Genomic DNA, 14,703 nt, shown 5'->3' on the forward strand with positions numbered 1-14,703 from the left:
ATTGTGGGGTGAAAAATGACAAACCTTTAATCATGCACTACAAACATAATAAATCGTAAACGTTACAAATAAACAATGTTTTTTCTACTTAATTTTCAAACAAATTGATAATGTGGCCCAAATGCCTAACAACACTTGCACATGCGCTAATAATACCACGTGGCATTATGGAAAGTATGCTAACTTTGTAGCATTTAGCCTACAAGTATGGTCGAACGTATTTGCGAGTACGTTCAAACGTATTTGCAAGTATGTTTGTACATATTTGAACATATTTAAATAAGTTCTAATGTAATTGTGAGTACGTTCTAACATATTCGCAAGTACGTTCTAACGTACTCGCCAACCACAAATGTTTACTCCACATTGGCAGCTCTACGCTTCCGTACATTCAAACGGATATCCATTAAAAAATAAAAAAAATCAATGATACGCTGCACACTGATGAACTATGTTGTCAGAAAATGACGAGTTTACAACAATGAACAGGAACTAAACAATTTTCTTAATCGTCCAAATGCAGTTTGAATATTTACTTTTTTATTTTCCAAATTGATCCAAATTTAAACGTGGTAATTTATAAAATTAGTATGTTTTCGTGACACGAAATTTGTCCAACTGGTTTTGCCGTAGATTTCATGTGACAAGAGATAGTCCATTCCAGGCTGCTTTTACATAGCCACACGCCGTTCACTGCATAATTTCTCCTGAATTTTTACTGAACGAATTTAAAAATCGACACTGTGCCTCCGTCACTACTTTATTGAAGTCAAAACATAACTGCTACATTCCGTGTCTGGTTAAATTCGTATCAGTCAGTGCTCGTCGAAATCTCTCGGCCCTGTTTATCGTAGCTTAGCTTTGCCTAGTTTAGCTTAGCTTGCTAGCCGCCAAAAAAGTAGACGTCAAGTGTGACCGTAAAGTTTCGGGAATATCGTGTGAAAATGTTCGCAAGAACGAATGTTAAGTACGAAGAGGAGCTTTGTGGAGCACAAGAGGAGAACGAGCGTCAACGTCAACTGCTGGATGCTGTTTGCAAGCAGTCTCGAGGTGTGTTGAATAGAGTTTATTGTCACTTGATTGAGCAATACTTTTCAACAATATGTCTGTATTTATTTTGAAACTAATCTTCATTCAGGCACTTTGTTAATTTACAGTTTTTATCAGTGTCTTTGGTACATTTCTCAGATCAGAATTATTAATAATGGATCAGTTTTATACAGCGCTTTTTGTGGACAATGAAAAACGCTTCACACAATTGAATTTCTCAGAACCACTTGTTAAATTTTCACATCACTGTGAGTGTGTTACTTGTACACAGCTAAAAGCAGTTTCTCCTCTCTCTCTTTTTAACAAGATGTATGCAAATGATTATGTACAATTTACTTTTGTTTCCTACAATATCAGTTAGGGCTGCTCGATTATGGAAAAAATAATAATCACAATTATTTTGGTAATAGTTGAAATCACGATTATTCAAATGATAATTTTTTTGTTCAAAACTAGAAAATATCAAGACAAATAAAAATAATTTGAAACACTATAATTATGTAAGTTATTTTTGGACCAAACAGAATTTATAGTAATAATAATAATAATAATAATAAATGTTAGCAAAAATTTGAAGTTAGGGTCCAGCGTGTATGGCTTGTGGGGTGCAAGCCTAATTTTGACAGGGGTGTGTGGTGAAAGAACTCGTGTGGACGTGCCTCAAAACAACTCAAAATTAATATTATTAGGGTTGCAGCTATCGAATATTTTGGTATTCTGATATCCTAATTCCAGCGAATAATCGTGTATTTGGATAGAAATAAAAATATACCTGTATATACTTTCTTGGTTAAAGACAAAAAACACATGATAAACTTTTTATTTTTATTTTTTTTACTTAAACTGTGCTCGTCAGCAAACTATTTTCCTTTGAAACAGTGAGATTTTAGACAAATCTCTCCCCATAGATTTTGGTCAATGGAACTTAAGTGACGTCAGACCCACAATAGCGATTTTATCGGCAAAATAAATAGCACATTTGAGTAAGCCTAGTTTGTTATTAGTTTGTTGTAGGAACGGGAAATTAGTCAGGCTGTCAGCATCAAACTGTGCACAGTCCATCGATCCATTTTCTGAACCGTTAATCCTCACAGTCACAAGCTGTCTACGGGCTGCAGTATTTATGCCTTTGAAAAGTAATCAGACAGCTGGATCACTTTAACGCTGCTAGTTAGAGTGGCTAGCTTGGTGCTGGTAGCTCGCTGTTAACTAGCAGTCACCGTTAAACAATGGCAACAGGCGCCGTACAATACAATGTCAGCATAATTATGTCTTAGCGCTCTTAACTGCACTGTATAAAGTCTGATCATTATCTACTTAAATAAATTGAGGCAACAAAGTGACAATTAACTCTTTGACTGCCAGACGTTTTCAAAAACGGGTTGTCGCCAGTGCCAGCCGATTTAAGCATTTTGAGTGATCTTTCAAGGTCCACAGAAAATGTTGTGTTTGGACTATGGAAACACACATCCTACCAAATGAAAGATTGGACTCTCATCTTTCATCAGAAAAAAAAAGTTTGTTTCTACCTTATTCCGTTCTTCAGTAATCAACAATAGAAAATGGTTACTTTCACCGAAATTCTCTGTTTTGAAACAAAAAACGGAGAAAAAGAGCTTTTTGTGAAACGATGTTATTTCATGCACTCTAGTGAATTGTACACTTCTTTTTGTCCATGAATGATGCCACAAACACCTAAATAGTGCTTTACTTCTGTAATACACCACCACCAACAATGAAAAAGTGTTTTCAGATTGCAAAATACGTTTATTTCCATTCAACAGTGTAACAATTTGACAAAACAATTTCGCAAACTATTTACAAATGTGTGCAACTGTGGTACTATTTACAGTTATGTGGATGTTTCAAATACAGTTTTTCTTTTTGTAACGCTCTCCTGCGTACAAGGAGACGCCAGGACTCGCACACAGTTTACTTTCACTTTCGCATTGGTCCGTTTTGCGTGCAAACGTTACACTTTCTTGACGGCCTTTTTTTCCGGGGAATAAAAAGCAAGTAGCAGACTGTACACACTTCCTCCGATGAATATGCATTGGACTCGGGGCACTCTCCGTCGTCCGATCGAACGTCCGCCTGCGCGTGCTCGGTTGCGCTCTGCGTTACGACACCGTCATAACCGCCGCGTCAGCGGTTCCAATTTCGCCGTCAAGCTCGGATTCACCTTCATCATCATCGATGATGACCATCGTCGTCATCAATGTACTCTTTTAGCGTTGGTCGATGCCTTTTGTCTTGTAAGTGTAGAGCTGCTTGCAAACGCTCGCCATTGCCCGTTCCCTCCTCCATCTAGCTCCATCTAACGTCTTCTACTGCCGCGTCAATGCTTTCCAACCACGGAGTCACCATCATCTTCATCATCGATGATGATCATCGTCGTCAACAATGTGCTCTTTTAGCGATGCTTTTGGTCTTTGAAAAAAAAACGGCTCTGGCGTGAGCTCCTCGCGACCGGCCGCCATTTTTCCTTTGTTTTCCATTCTGATCTCCTGCTCGACGCTCTAGCTCCGCCTCTACTGACGCCCACCCGATCTTGTCAAAAGAGAGTAATCGCTGCCCTCTAGGGGCCAAAAATAGTCATTAGGCTCATGAGACCTGCTTAAAACTTTCAGGACAGCTCCGCAAGACTTCCCAGCACCCGTTTCAAAAAAAAAAAAAAAAAATGGGAGGACGTCTTTTAACGTCTTTGGCGCTCCTCCGTAGGTTTTTGCAGAACATCATTTAACGTCTTTGGCAGTAAAAGAGTTAATTGGAGCTGTCAAACTATTACATTTTTTATCAGAATAATCAATCAAGCGTTAAAAAAAATTGGTGCCGTTAAAGTCACTTTAAGTTAGCATGATATTAAAGCAATAAATTTGACGGCCTTTATATATATATAAAATTTTCATTAAAGCGTTAAAGAAAAAAGTTACTGGCGGGAATATGAACAAATATGGACTATAGGTAGTTTTACTTTCTGATTTGCTTGCTTGTTGCTTGCTGGAGAACTCTAAAATAATTTGCGTGCTTTGCAGAGCCAAATTCAACTAGCATATTAGCTGTATCATCTCAGAGCCAAAATCCTTGTTCAAATTTGCTCGTTATCCAATGCTGCTGGAGTGAGGTGCTCGTGAGCAGAACTAAACCTGTGAGAAGTTCTGAGAATTGTTTGAGTCCATTTTGATTGTTTTGTTTTAACATTTGTATTTTACAGACGTATCCTTTCTATTCAAGAATCAAAGAAAGCCATTAGAACAGTCTTTGATTCTCAATATACTTTATTTAGATGATTTTACAATATTTCCAAAATTTTGCTCAAGTAAAAATGTCTGTTACAAGATTTGCCGGAAAAAGTAGAAGCATTAGTAGGAAAATGTGATTAATCATGATTAATTGCGGAAAATTGTGCGATTAATTAATTTTAAAAATCAGTCAGTCAGTCACAATCAGTGTTACAAGGGTTACAGAAATATGTTAAGTGATTACTGGAGCTAAATACAGACAATACGTAACATTTGCCAGCTTTGTTATTCTTTCACTCCTGTCGCCCAAGTGATCATCTTAAAGATAAAATACGTAACATCACAATAAAGTAACTTTACCAAACCATGTGTAATTGTGTATCTTGTGTCCTGCAGACGTCAGTGAAAAATATCTTTGTCCTGAACGGGAGGAGCCAGAGTTCCCTGGCGTAAAAGAGGAGGACATGGAGGCTCTTCAAGTTAAAGAAGAGGAGCAGCCACAGCAACCCAACATAAAAAAAGAGGAGCAGCTGCCACCATACATTAAAGAGGAGGAGGATTTCACTGAGTTGCCTGTGACTGGTGTCCATTTGAAGATTGAAGATGAATGTCAATATGAAGAGAACAAAGGGGTGGAGCCTCCAAGCAGCAGCTCAAAACAACAAATAAAAACAGAAGATGATGATGACCACCGTGGAAGATCACAAGCAGACAACTGGATAGCTCCAATGTCAGATGATGAAGACACTTTACAATCTCCTCACACTAATGACTATGAACAGTCTGACGGTGATGGGACATGTCACACTGACAGCAAACCTTGGAAATGTTCTCAGTGTGGAAAAACCTTTGGCTACAAGCATCAATTAAGAAAACACGTGATTGGCCACACTGGTGACAAACCTTTTAACTGCTCAGTTTGTGGTCACAGTTTTTCTACAAAGGGAAGCTTAAAAATACACACAAGAACCCACACTGGAGAGAAGCCTTTTACGTGCTCAGTTTGTGGTCAAAATTTTTCTCACAAGGGAAACTTAAAAAAACACACTAGAACCCACACTGGTGACAAACCTTTTAACTGCTCAGTTTGTGGTCAAAAATTTTCTCTGAAGGGAAGCTTAAAAATACACACAAGAACCCACACTGGTGAGAAGCCTTTTACGTGCTCAGTTTGTGGTCAAAAATTTTCACGGAAGGGAAGGTTAAAAATACACACAAGAACCCACACTGGTGAGAAACCTTTTGCTTGTTCAGTTTGTGGTCAAGGTTTCTCTGAAAAGGGAAACTTAAAACAACACACAAGAACCCACACTGTTGACAAACCTTTTAACTGCCCAGTTTGTGGTCAAAATTTTGCTCAGAAAGGACACTTACAAATACACACAAGAACGCACACTGGTGACAAACCTTTTAACTGCTCAATTTGTTGTCAAAATTTTGCCCAGAAGGGAAACTTAAAAATACATGCAAGAACACACACTGGTGACAAACCTTTTAACTGCTCAGTTTGTGGTCAAAATTTTTCTCAGAAGGGATACTTAAAAATACACACACGAACCCACACTGGAGAGAAGCCTTTTACCTGCTCAGTTTGTGGTCAAAATTTTGCTCAGAAGGGAAACTTAAAAATACACACAAGAACCCACACTGGAGAGAAGCCTTTTACGTGCTCAGTTTGTGGTAAAAAATTTGCTGTGAAGCAAACCTTAACAACTCACACAAGAACCCACACTGCAGAGAAGCCTTTTGCCTGCTCAGTTTGTGGTCAAAGTTTTTTAGAGAAGGAAAATTTAATAAAACACACAATAACCCACGCTGGAGAGAAGCCTTTTGCCTGCTGTGTTTGTGGCCAAAATTTTGCTCACAGGGCAAGCTTAAAAAGACACACAAGAACCCACACTGGTGACCAACCTTTTGCCTGCTCAGATTGTGATCAAAGATTCCCAAGTAAGGCTAAAGCTAAGAGGCACAAGTGTGCTGGTGAGAATAGCGGTGATTAATGAAGCTTGATATGATCTCATTTAAAAAAAAAAAATACATTTAAAATGGTGCAGAAATCAGGACTGATGCTGAATGAGCAAATGATTTGTGTACTTGTATGTGTCTTGACTTAGCCTATTTTGAAATTGAATTTGTTTCTAAAACGTTACATCAACCTGACAAGGGGCTGCAGATTATCTGACGGCTACAATCTGGCATGTTTACATGTAAATGCCCGTTCATATGCACTGTGCCTTATATATACCCTTTTATATTACATTTTCTATGTTTAATATTAAAGTTAATTACAATGACAGCGATTTTAAATAATTTACAAGCGTTGTATATAGTTTGTCCTGTTTTTGTGTGTGTAGTTCATATCCAGTAAGTGAATGATTGATTGAAATTGACTTTGGAGAAACTTTGATTCATTGTGGTGAGATAAAAGAAAAAAGTGTACCTGATTATGATCCTGAATAAAGTACTGCTCTTCGCATGCCTTTTCTCTCTATGACGTGCACACACACTCGACTGAAAAGGTGGCACTCTGAAGCTGCCATGCCAGTTGACTTGATGGATTACTTGTTTTGAAATCAAAAGTTAAGGATAAAAGATTGTTCAGTTATTCAAATTACTGTAAAAAGGGTAACAAATGTCAAAATCTCAACATTATTTATTACACAATATTTTTAAATTTTGGTACACATTTTAGCATGGCTCATGCAAAAATATGAAACAGTCCAAGACCTACCAAAAAGTTTTGGAGCCATATGTAAAACCCAACAGAAAGTCCACCATTTTGGATTTACTTTCAATTTGTGCCCCATTTTTGGCCTACTATAGAGGTCACATTTTAAAGAACTCTTATCCAGTTGATTTGAATCTGTGGGTGTTACTAAAGATGTTCCAGATGAAAAGTAAAAGCAACACTTTTTACTTGCCGAATGCTGTTGCTGTGGATGCACGCCGTTTGCCAAGAAACTTGTGAAATTTGGAAAGCACATCAGGCTTGCCCCCCCCCCCCAAAAAAAAAATCCATATGCAAAGGTTTATTGTGAAATTTTCAAAAACATTCAAATTCCAATGTACCCCAGCGTGCAAGTACTCCAAAGTTGCCCGGGCTGTGAGGGCCCTTTATAGCTGCTTGCAGCTCTAGTTAAATTTTTTTTTTTTGGGGGGGGGACATGTGGGAAAAAAGCAGTTGTTCTATTAGTGATATGCCGCTGTGACGAAACCAGGACGCCAGCGCCAACGCTGGGGCGGGCAAACAAACAAACCTAACATGGACAAATGGACGCTGCATTAATGCTGTCTTGCAGAATTACTCACCGTTTCCTCGTTGAATGTTGAACAGTGAGTGGCGCTTCATGCATTTTTAGCTGGTAAAGATATCCGTGCTCCCCCCCTTTCGACGAGAACAAAGATGACATTTTCATCCGTAGCCGTGATTGGTCAAAACAAACGTGCACAATGCCGCATCGTCCAATCAGATCGAAGTATTGCACAGAATGTCACGCCTTTCCCGAGCAAATCACCGTGGAGTAGTACAAGATTGAGTGTAGTGTATAATTTATCTTGGTAAGGCAGTTGAAAACTGATTCTAATGTGCAATGCCATTCATGCTGCAGACAGTATTTGAGGCCACCGCAGTTTAGAGGCAACTCGAAAAAAGAGATGAACAAGAGTGTAGCCTACTAACTATTAGCTAATATGTTCGCCTCGGACCGGGAACAGCCAAAGATAAATGTCACTTTTCCTCTTTTCTCGCCGCTAACCGGTTAGTTTCTTTTCCTCTCCTTTTAGTAATGTGCTTAAATTCAGCAGGTCATCTCGTCTGATCTCAGGTCAGCGGGAGGAGGCGGTCGCCTCGTCCAGGTTTCAAGGTGGCCCCCTAGGCCGAGCCGCCATACCGTCCTCCACTTGCAACCGCGTGGTGCCCGCTGGCCCCCCTACTTTTTAGTTATATGGTTAAACTCAGCGAAAGAGGCTTCGAAGTGTTGATGAATCAATCAATCAAATATTTGTTTCTATAGCACCTTTCATACTTTGAAAGCAACACAAGGTGCTTCACATAAAAAAAGAAAGAAAAAGAACAAACAACAAAATCAAAAACACAAACCGATTCCCTCCCACCCCCTGTAATATGTGTTTCCAATCCCTGGAATGCCCCATACAAAGTAGGTGCAGTTTAAAAAACAACAACATTAATGTATAAAGCATGGCTGCAGATGAAATTGAAAATGCATGCTAATATCACTTTACTGAATAAACAAACAATGAGTTTCAGTGAAAAATGGGCCATCCTGGCAGGATGATCCCTTTTTTGAATACTGTACATATTTTAAGGTTAATAACATTAATATTTAAGTACCACCCCCCTAAATGGCCAAAAATAAAATTTTAAAAAAGAAAAGAAAAAAGTATCACAATGCGTATCGGATCGCCACCAAGGTATCGGGATTCGGATTGGATCGTGACAGGAGTGGATTGTCCCAGCCCTGAGATATATATACAGTATTTATATGTAGTTACATATGTAGTGGACCTGAAAAGTTGTTGAACGTTGGTTGAGCGTTTAGTTTTTAGATGTCAGTTTCAAGCAGATTACATTTATGTTTAATTATTAACTTTTCGGGTGACAAAAATAATCGGATTGGTTTTGGATCAAGGCTGCAGTATTGATATCAGTATCAGGTAGGAAAAAGTGGTATTGAGCCATCCCTAGTTTCCTTTAACTCTTTCAATACATATGACGTAGCGATAAGTCATAAGTGTCAGTCGACGCATACACATGACGTATCCATACGTCATAAGCGTTTTTTTTTTTTTTAATGCAAGAGTGTACAGGAGGGTCTGACGCAGCTTCTGAGTGAAGGATCAGGTTTGACTGCGATGTTAACAACGGCCAGTAGGTGGCAACAACTATTAAACCAGCCATGATCACGCAAGGATTATGTTGTAGAAGAAGAGAAGCAGTAATTTAGGAGTTGATGTGGTGGATTAGCGTGGTGGAGTACCTTGGAGGCAGCGGAGGGAGAAAGTAGAGTGCGAGCGATGGACAGAAGTTACAGAAAAAACTGTTAACACTGAATGAGTGCTTTTCGGCTGAAAAAGCATCCTCGTCAAAGGATGATGGTGGCGATCAATTGCCAAAGAATGACGTTTCGTTCAACAAATTAACGCGTCGAGCAGCTGTTGAGCGACGCTCCGCCGGTCACATCAAGCGAAGAAGACTACAGACGCTCCCCAACTTACGAACGAGTTACGTTCCGAGCGATCGTTCGTAAGGTGAATTTGTTCGTAAGTTGCTTCAGTGCTATATTTTGTATTATAATTTATGTTTAAAGAGAATACGTACAGTACTGTACTACATATGTTAGAGAGAGAGAGCGAGAGACACACACAGTATGTACATGTACGTAATAAGATAAATAAAATGAAGTTTAACTTACTTTTGGAAGATGTACTCGATGCTTAAGGATTTGATGGAGGAAGAGGAGGATTTTATATCATGAGAGGTTCTTCGTCGTCGCTGGAATCTGCTTCAAAAGTTACTTCCTCCTCCGTAACTTCAATGTAGGAAGAAGTTGAGGGTCGCGGAGAAGAAGATGAGGGTTGATGAGTATCTTCCTTGGAGGATTTACTAGAAACTGGCCGAAAGAAGCGATCTAACGACGATTGCACAGTTTTCTTCTTTTTTCATCATAAATGATGCGGGAGCACTGTATGGCATCATTCAATTGATTTGCAACCTTTGTGCAACGTTCAATATTTGGGTCTTGCTGCTCGAAGAGTGCGATGGCTTTATCTATGAGCGACAGGCGTTTCTTCTTCTTCCTCCTCCTCGACACGTTGCTGAGCCTCCAATGCTGGGTGAGCTCTCACAGCGCCAAGCGTCGGTATTAGCGGCGGAAAGAAGCACTACAGTACTCGGAAAAAGGTGCGCAATAAAAAATCTAACTTACAGCATCTCTTTCCGAACATTTTTTGACATGCGCGCATGCGCGCAGACATTTTCGTATGTACCGTTGTTCGTAACTCGAATGTTCGTAAGTAGGGGAGCGTCTATACAGATGATGACAATTACACCGATTTTGAGGATGACAAGTATGAGCCGTATTTGGATCCTGACCCCGGGATTACACCGGCTTGGTGTGCGTTGCGTCTCCGCTCCATCGGCGCATCTGATTCGTTTCCATTCTATCAGTTTGTTCAAATAATAAATAAATAAATAAATAAATAATATGGCTTTATCTATGAGCGACAGGCGTTTCTTCTTCTTCCTCCTTCTCGACACGTTGCTGAGCCTCCAATGCTGGGTGAGCTCTCACAGCGCCAAGCGTCGGTATTAGCGGCGGAAAGAAGCACTACAGTACTCGGAAAAAGGTGCGCAATCCAAAATCTAATTTACAGCATCTCTTTCCGAACATTTTTTGACATGCGCGCAGACATGTTCGTATGTACCGTTGTTCGTAACTCGAATGTTCGTAAGTAGGGGAGCGTCTGTATAATAATATGACACAGCACATCGGATAACCCCCCCAAAAAAGGCAGGAAAAAAAAGGTTAAATTAAATTAGGTTAGGTTAAATCAAAGGTTCCAGTCCACCTTTATTTGTGCTTCTCTGTTGAGCACAGACAAAAGTGTGTTTATCGTTGTTTTTAATGCCACATTATCGCGCACGATCACGTCGGACCGCAGCTGTGCGCAGCCGGTGAGTTTTGTCCATAAAATTGACATGTCTGAAGCACGCAGTCAAGACGCAGCGGAGCAGAGACGCAACGCACACACATGCGGTGTAATCCCAGGGTGACCTTTATGATGAGTGTGTGAAAAAAAGAATGTGTCATGAAAAAACAGATGACAAATTTGTCTTTGGTTGTTCCCGGTCCAAGGCGAACATATTAGCTAATATCCAGTAGGCTACATTCTTGTTCATCTCTTTTTTGAGTTGCCTATAAACTTTGGTGGTGCAATGCTGCTCCCCCTCTGGGATTAGCAGATTAACATATGGCTGGCTACTTGTAATGCAGCTGCGCTGCACGGCGATTGCACTGCACGGCAATGTATGGTATCAATTAAGTATCGTGATACCAATTAATGGATCAATGGTGTGGTCACGGTGTGGTCACGGTGTGGTCACGGTGTGGTCACGGTGTGGTCACGGTGTGGTCACGGTGTGGTCACGGAGCGGCATGATGTCTGTCGGCGTGTGAGGTGGAGGACCCAAAATGCAGGGAGGCAGGAGAACCACAGCAGGAGTGCAGGCGAGACTGGCGTGCTTTATTTCACCACAAACACTAACCAGGGTACTGGTTAGCATAAAATAAACAAGGAACTGAAAAGGTACAAAATCAAAATGACAGACAGAACTCCGGGGGTGACCGTGACAAGCGGCAATGATCCTACACGGGCTGATCACCACCCGGGAACTAAATACACCCACACTAATTTGGTAATTAGCCACACCTTGGGCCAGGCACAAGTGGCTGAGGACCCGGATTGGTCAACCCGCGGAAGGGCGGGAACCCACTCAGGGCCCTCAACCAAAGCCAGATCTTCCCAGACATGACACATGAAGTAGTATCGCGATACATTGCCAAACGATATTTTGTCCCAGCCCTACTAATAATACATGTACAGGACGTGCATCTTGTAGATGTAGTGGACAAATATATGGGGGTATGTGTGCAGAATTGCTAGGTTGATAGACGGACTTGTGTATTGTCATAGTTATAGTTCTAGAGAGAGGTGGGAAAATGTAAATCTGTAGAAAACCCCCAAAAAACTGTGGTAATTATACTTTTTTTTTTTTTTTTATCAATTACAGATGCATCCACCAGCCAGAGAGCTTGGCCTTCCTCTGTTGGTGCAAAAAAAGGTGATTAAAAGTAGCCTACTATATGTCATACTGCAGCAATAAAATATATAATATTCGCAATTGTTTATGTTTCTATAATTTACAGGTCGTGCACCTAGAAGTCGTGGGGATGGTTGGGGCTGGGATGGTTGGGGCTGGCAGCGAACCGGATGGCAGCATAAAGGCATCCATCCCTTTCGCCGCAACCCCAGGACCACTAGATGCTGCGACAGAGCTGGAGTCGGACGAGCCAGCAGACTTCCTGCAGCTGTTCATCACAAATGAGCTGCTGCAGCACATTGCGGATGCCACCAACCAGTTTGCTGACAATTATTTTGAGTCAAACCCCAGTGCTCGCAAAAAGTTATGTTAGAGACCAGCTTCTGTTCAAGAACTACAAAATAAGAGTGTAGAAAAAAAATATGTTTGAATGAATATACATATTTGAAAATTATTAAGGAGTTTACCAAAAACCAAAAGTTATTTCAGTATCAATGGATGACATACTTTAAAAAAATATTTATAGAGTGAGTCATACTAAATGTAACCAGACTGAACAACAATGTCAAAAGTATGAGTGTTCAGTACTTAAAAGTAGTTACTTGTGCAAAAAAACTGCTTTGATAAAAGTAGAAGTACTGAAGTCAGTCCCTTACTTAAGTAAAAGTAAAAAACTACCAATTTGAAAATGTACTTAAAAAAGTAAAAAGTACATTGACCTTTTCCAGCTCCAAAATAAAATACAAATTTAGATTTAATAAATCTTTATTTCTCTAAACCTAGAATACTGATCAACAGAACAAATTAGGTGCAACATGCCAAGCTACACATTTAGTGCTGCCATTATATTTATTTTTCATGAGCACCTGAGGGATTTGGTGTTCTCAGTATTGTCATAATTTAGAAAAGTATACAAAAAGTGTACGTGTTAGCAAAGTGTAAGTAAAAAGTGTACAAAAAAAGTGCAAAAACAAAAGAAGTGCTAAAACACTCCTTTGGGGCCCAGGAGGTGTCTTGCCTCTTGACCCAGAGCCACTGACTTGCCTCCTCTGCTGCACCTGAGCGGGCCTTTATGGTTTGGCCTTGAATTCCCAAGTCTTTGAGATGGTTGATTTGCCCACAAAGTCGACTTTTTGTGCAGATCTATCACCGGCTTCCAGTCATGTGCCCCTCCGAGCTGGCCTATGAGTGATGTTGATGGGACCTTTGCTGGGTTCGCACCTCCTCGGACAAAAATGTCATATGTGGGTGAGCTTGAGAAGGGGCACTACAGGTTTATGTTTTTTGTTTTCTTTACCAGTTTAGGGACTTTTTGAAGTGTATGTGTGTGGTGAGAAAAGTTGGTTGTTAATTTGTACTTATGATATAGTTTTGTTAGAGGGCATTGTAATTTAGATGTGAATTTGTCCAAATGCAATGTGAAGTCAAGTTATTGGAATAGCAACATTTAGTTGTAATGGTTTAGCAAATATCTCTAAAAGGAATGACATTTTCACGTGGTTAAATGATAAGATGGATATTCAAATTGTTTGTTTGCAGGAAACACATTCTTGGTTGGAAAATGAGCTAAAATGGAAATCTGAATGGGGAGGAAATATATATTTTATTCATGGACTTAATAGTAGAGGAGTTATGATTTTGATTAAAATTAACGTAGATTATTTATTGCATTCTTTTCTTTAAAATAATGAAGGTAGATGGATTGTGGTAGATAGAACTATTAAAAATCTGCATATTATTTTAACTAATATATATGCTCTTAATACAAATACCCCCCTTTTTTTGTGTGTAAAATTAGTAAATGCTTGAGTTATTTTAATACTAATCAGATTGTTGTTGCGGGAGACTTTGTGAGGGTGACATAACAGAGCAGGAATTACTAGAAGCAATTAATTCATTTTCTTCAGGGAAATCACCAGGTATTGACGGCATTCCAATTGAGGTATTAAATACTTTTTTTTGGATGAAATTAAAAACCTTTGTTGGAATCATTTCATTTTTCCTTTCAACAAGGTATATTAATAAATTCTCAAAGAGAAGAAGTTATTTCTTTACTTTAAAAACAAAATCCTGATGGAAAATACAAAGTTCCAAGACAAGCACAGGAGGACATGCTAAAACTTGACAAGACATATTAGAAAAGCATGACCAATAAACCAAACCAAAACACAGACCATGACACCTTTAGCACCTGTTAATATTGAGGCATATACAAAACCTCAATAAACGAAAAAAAAATGCAATTATGTAAAGTGCAACATAAAACTGAGGTAGATTCATCTTTCCAAAACAAAATGTATTAAATTCACCTACAATTGACCTTACCTGGGCACGCTTCCCCGCACTCATAAAAAGTGCGCCAAGCAGCTCCCTCCGACAAGATGAGCAAAACTGCATGCGCTGTAATGGCCAAGTTGTCAGATCTTCCTTGTGATTTCTCAATCAGGTATTTTCAGGAAGGACACCGATGTTGGTAATAACCTTGCATAAGGAACTGTGTTGCTGTGGGGAAGTGGGGAAATGGCGGAGTGATCCTGTAACAACGTGTGTCGTTCCTGCGTTTTGCCTCCT

The 14,703-nt window shown here is 39.6% G+C and overlaps 2 protein-coding genes across 3 annotated transcripts; both read left to right on the forward strand.

The window, feature by feature from the left end:
* The first annotated feature begins 619 nt into the window (after positions 1–619).
* Positions 620–6,768, forward strand: LOC144037923 (uncharacterized). Its single transcript, XM_077549811.1, has 2 exons — positions 620–1,050; positions 4,689–6,768. The coding sequence occupies exons 1-2, from the start codon at positions 945–947 to the stop codon at positions 6,290–6,292; spliced, it is 1,710 nt and encodes a 569-aa protein (XP_077405937.1). The 5' UTR covers positions 620–944; the 3' UTR covers positions 6,293–6,768.
* A 2,479-nt stretch (positions 6,769–9,247) lies between these two features.
* On the forward strand, positions 9,248–14,101 carry LOC144037930 (uncharacterized). Of its 2 annotated transcripts, none has more exons than XR_013289118.1 (3): positions 9,248–9,572; positions 12,103–12,153; positions 12,239–14,101. XR_013289118.1 is itself a non-coding variant. In XM_077549817.1 (3 exons), exons 2-3 carry the CDS (start codon positions 12,103–12,105, stop codon positions 12,503–12,505), a joined length of 318 nt encoding a protein of 105 aa, XP_077405943.1. In that variant the 5' UTR covers positions 9,248–9,560; the 3' UTR covers positions 12,506–14,101. The 2 variants fall into 2 exon arrangements, 1 of the variants encoding a protein (XP_077405943.1); XM_077549817.1 differs by having other exon boundaries at positions 9,248–9,560.
* Positions 14,102–14,703: the final 602 nt, after the last annotated feature.

The sequence above is a fragment of the Vanacampus margaritifer genome, chromosome 18, assembly GCF_051991255.1.
Source record: "Vanacampus margaritifer isolate UIUO_Vmar chromosome 18, RoL_Vmar_1.0, whole genome shotgun sequence".
In the NCBI taxonomy this organism is placed as follows: Eukaryota; Metazoa; Chordata; class Actinopteri; order Syngnathiformes; family Syngnathidae; genus Vanacampus; species Vanacampus margaritifer.

What these genes read in the sequence shown, in the direction of transcription:
- LOC144037923 (XM_077549811.1), top strand. Translation starts at nt 945, where the DNA reads ATGTTCGCAAGAACGAATGTTAAGTACGAAGAGGAGCTTTGTGGAGCA. An exon ending in TGTTTGCAAGCAGTCTCGAG is followed by an intron (nt 1,051 to 4,688) that starts GTGTGTTGAATA and finishes TGTGTCCTGCAG; the next exon opens with ACGTCAGTGAAAAATATCTT.
- LOC144037930 (XM_077549817.1), top strand. Translation starts at nt 12,103, where the DNA reads ATGCATCCACCAGCCAGAGAGCTTGGCCTTCCTCTGTTGGTGCAAAAA. An exon ending in CTCTGTTGGTGCAAAAAAAG is followed by an intron (nt 12,154 to 12,238) that starts GTGATTAAAAGT and finishes TATAATTTACAG; the next exon opens with GTCGTGCACCTAGAAGTCGT.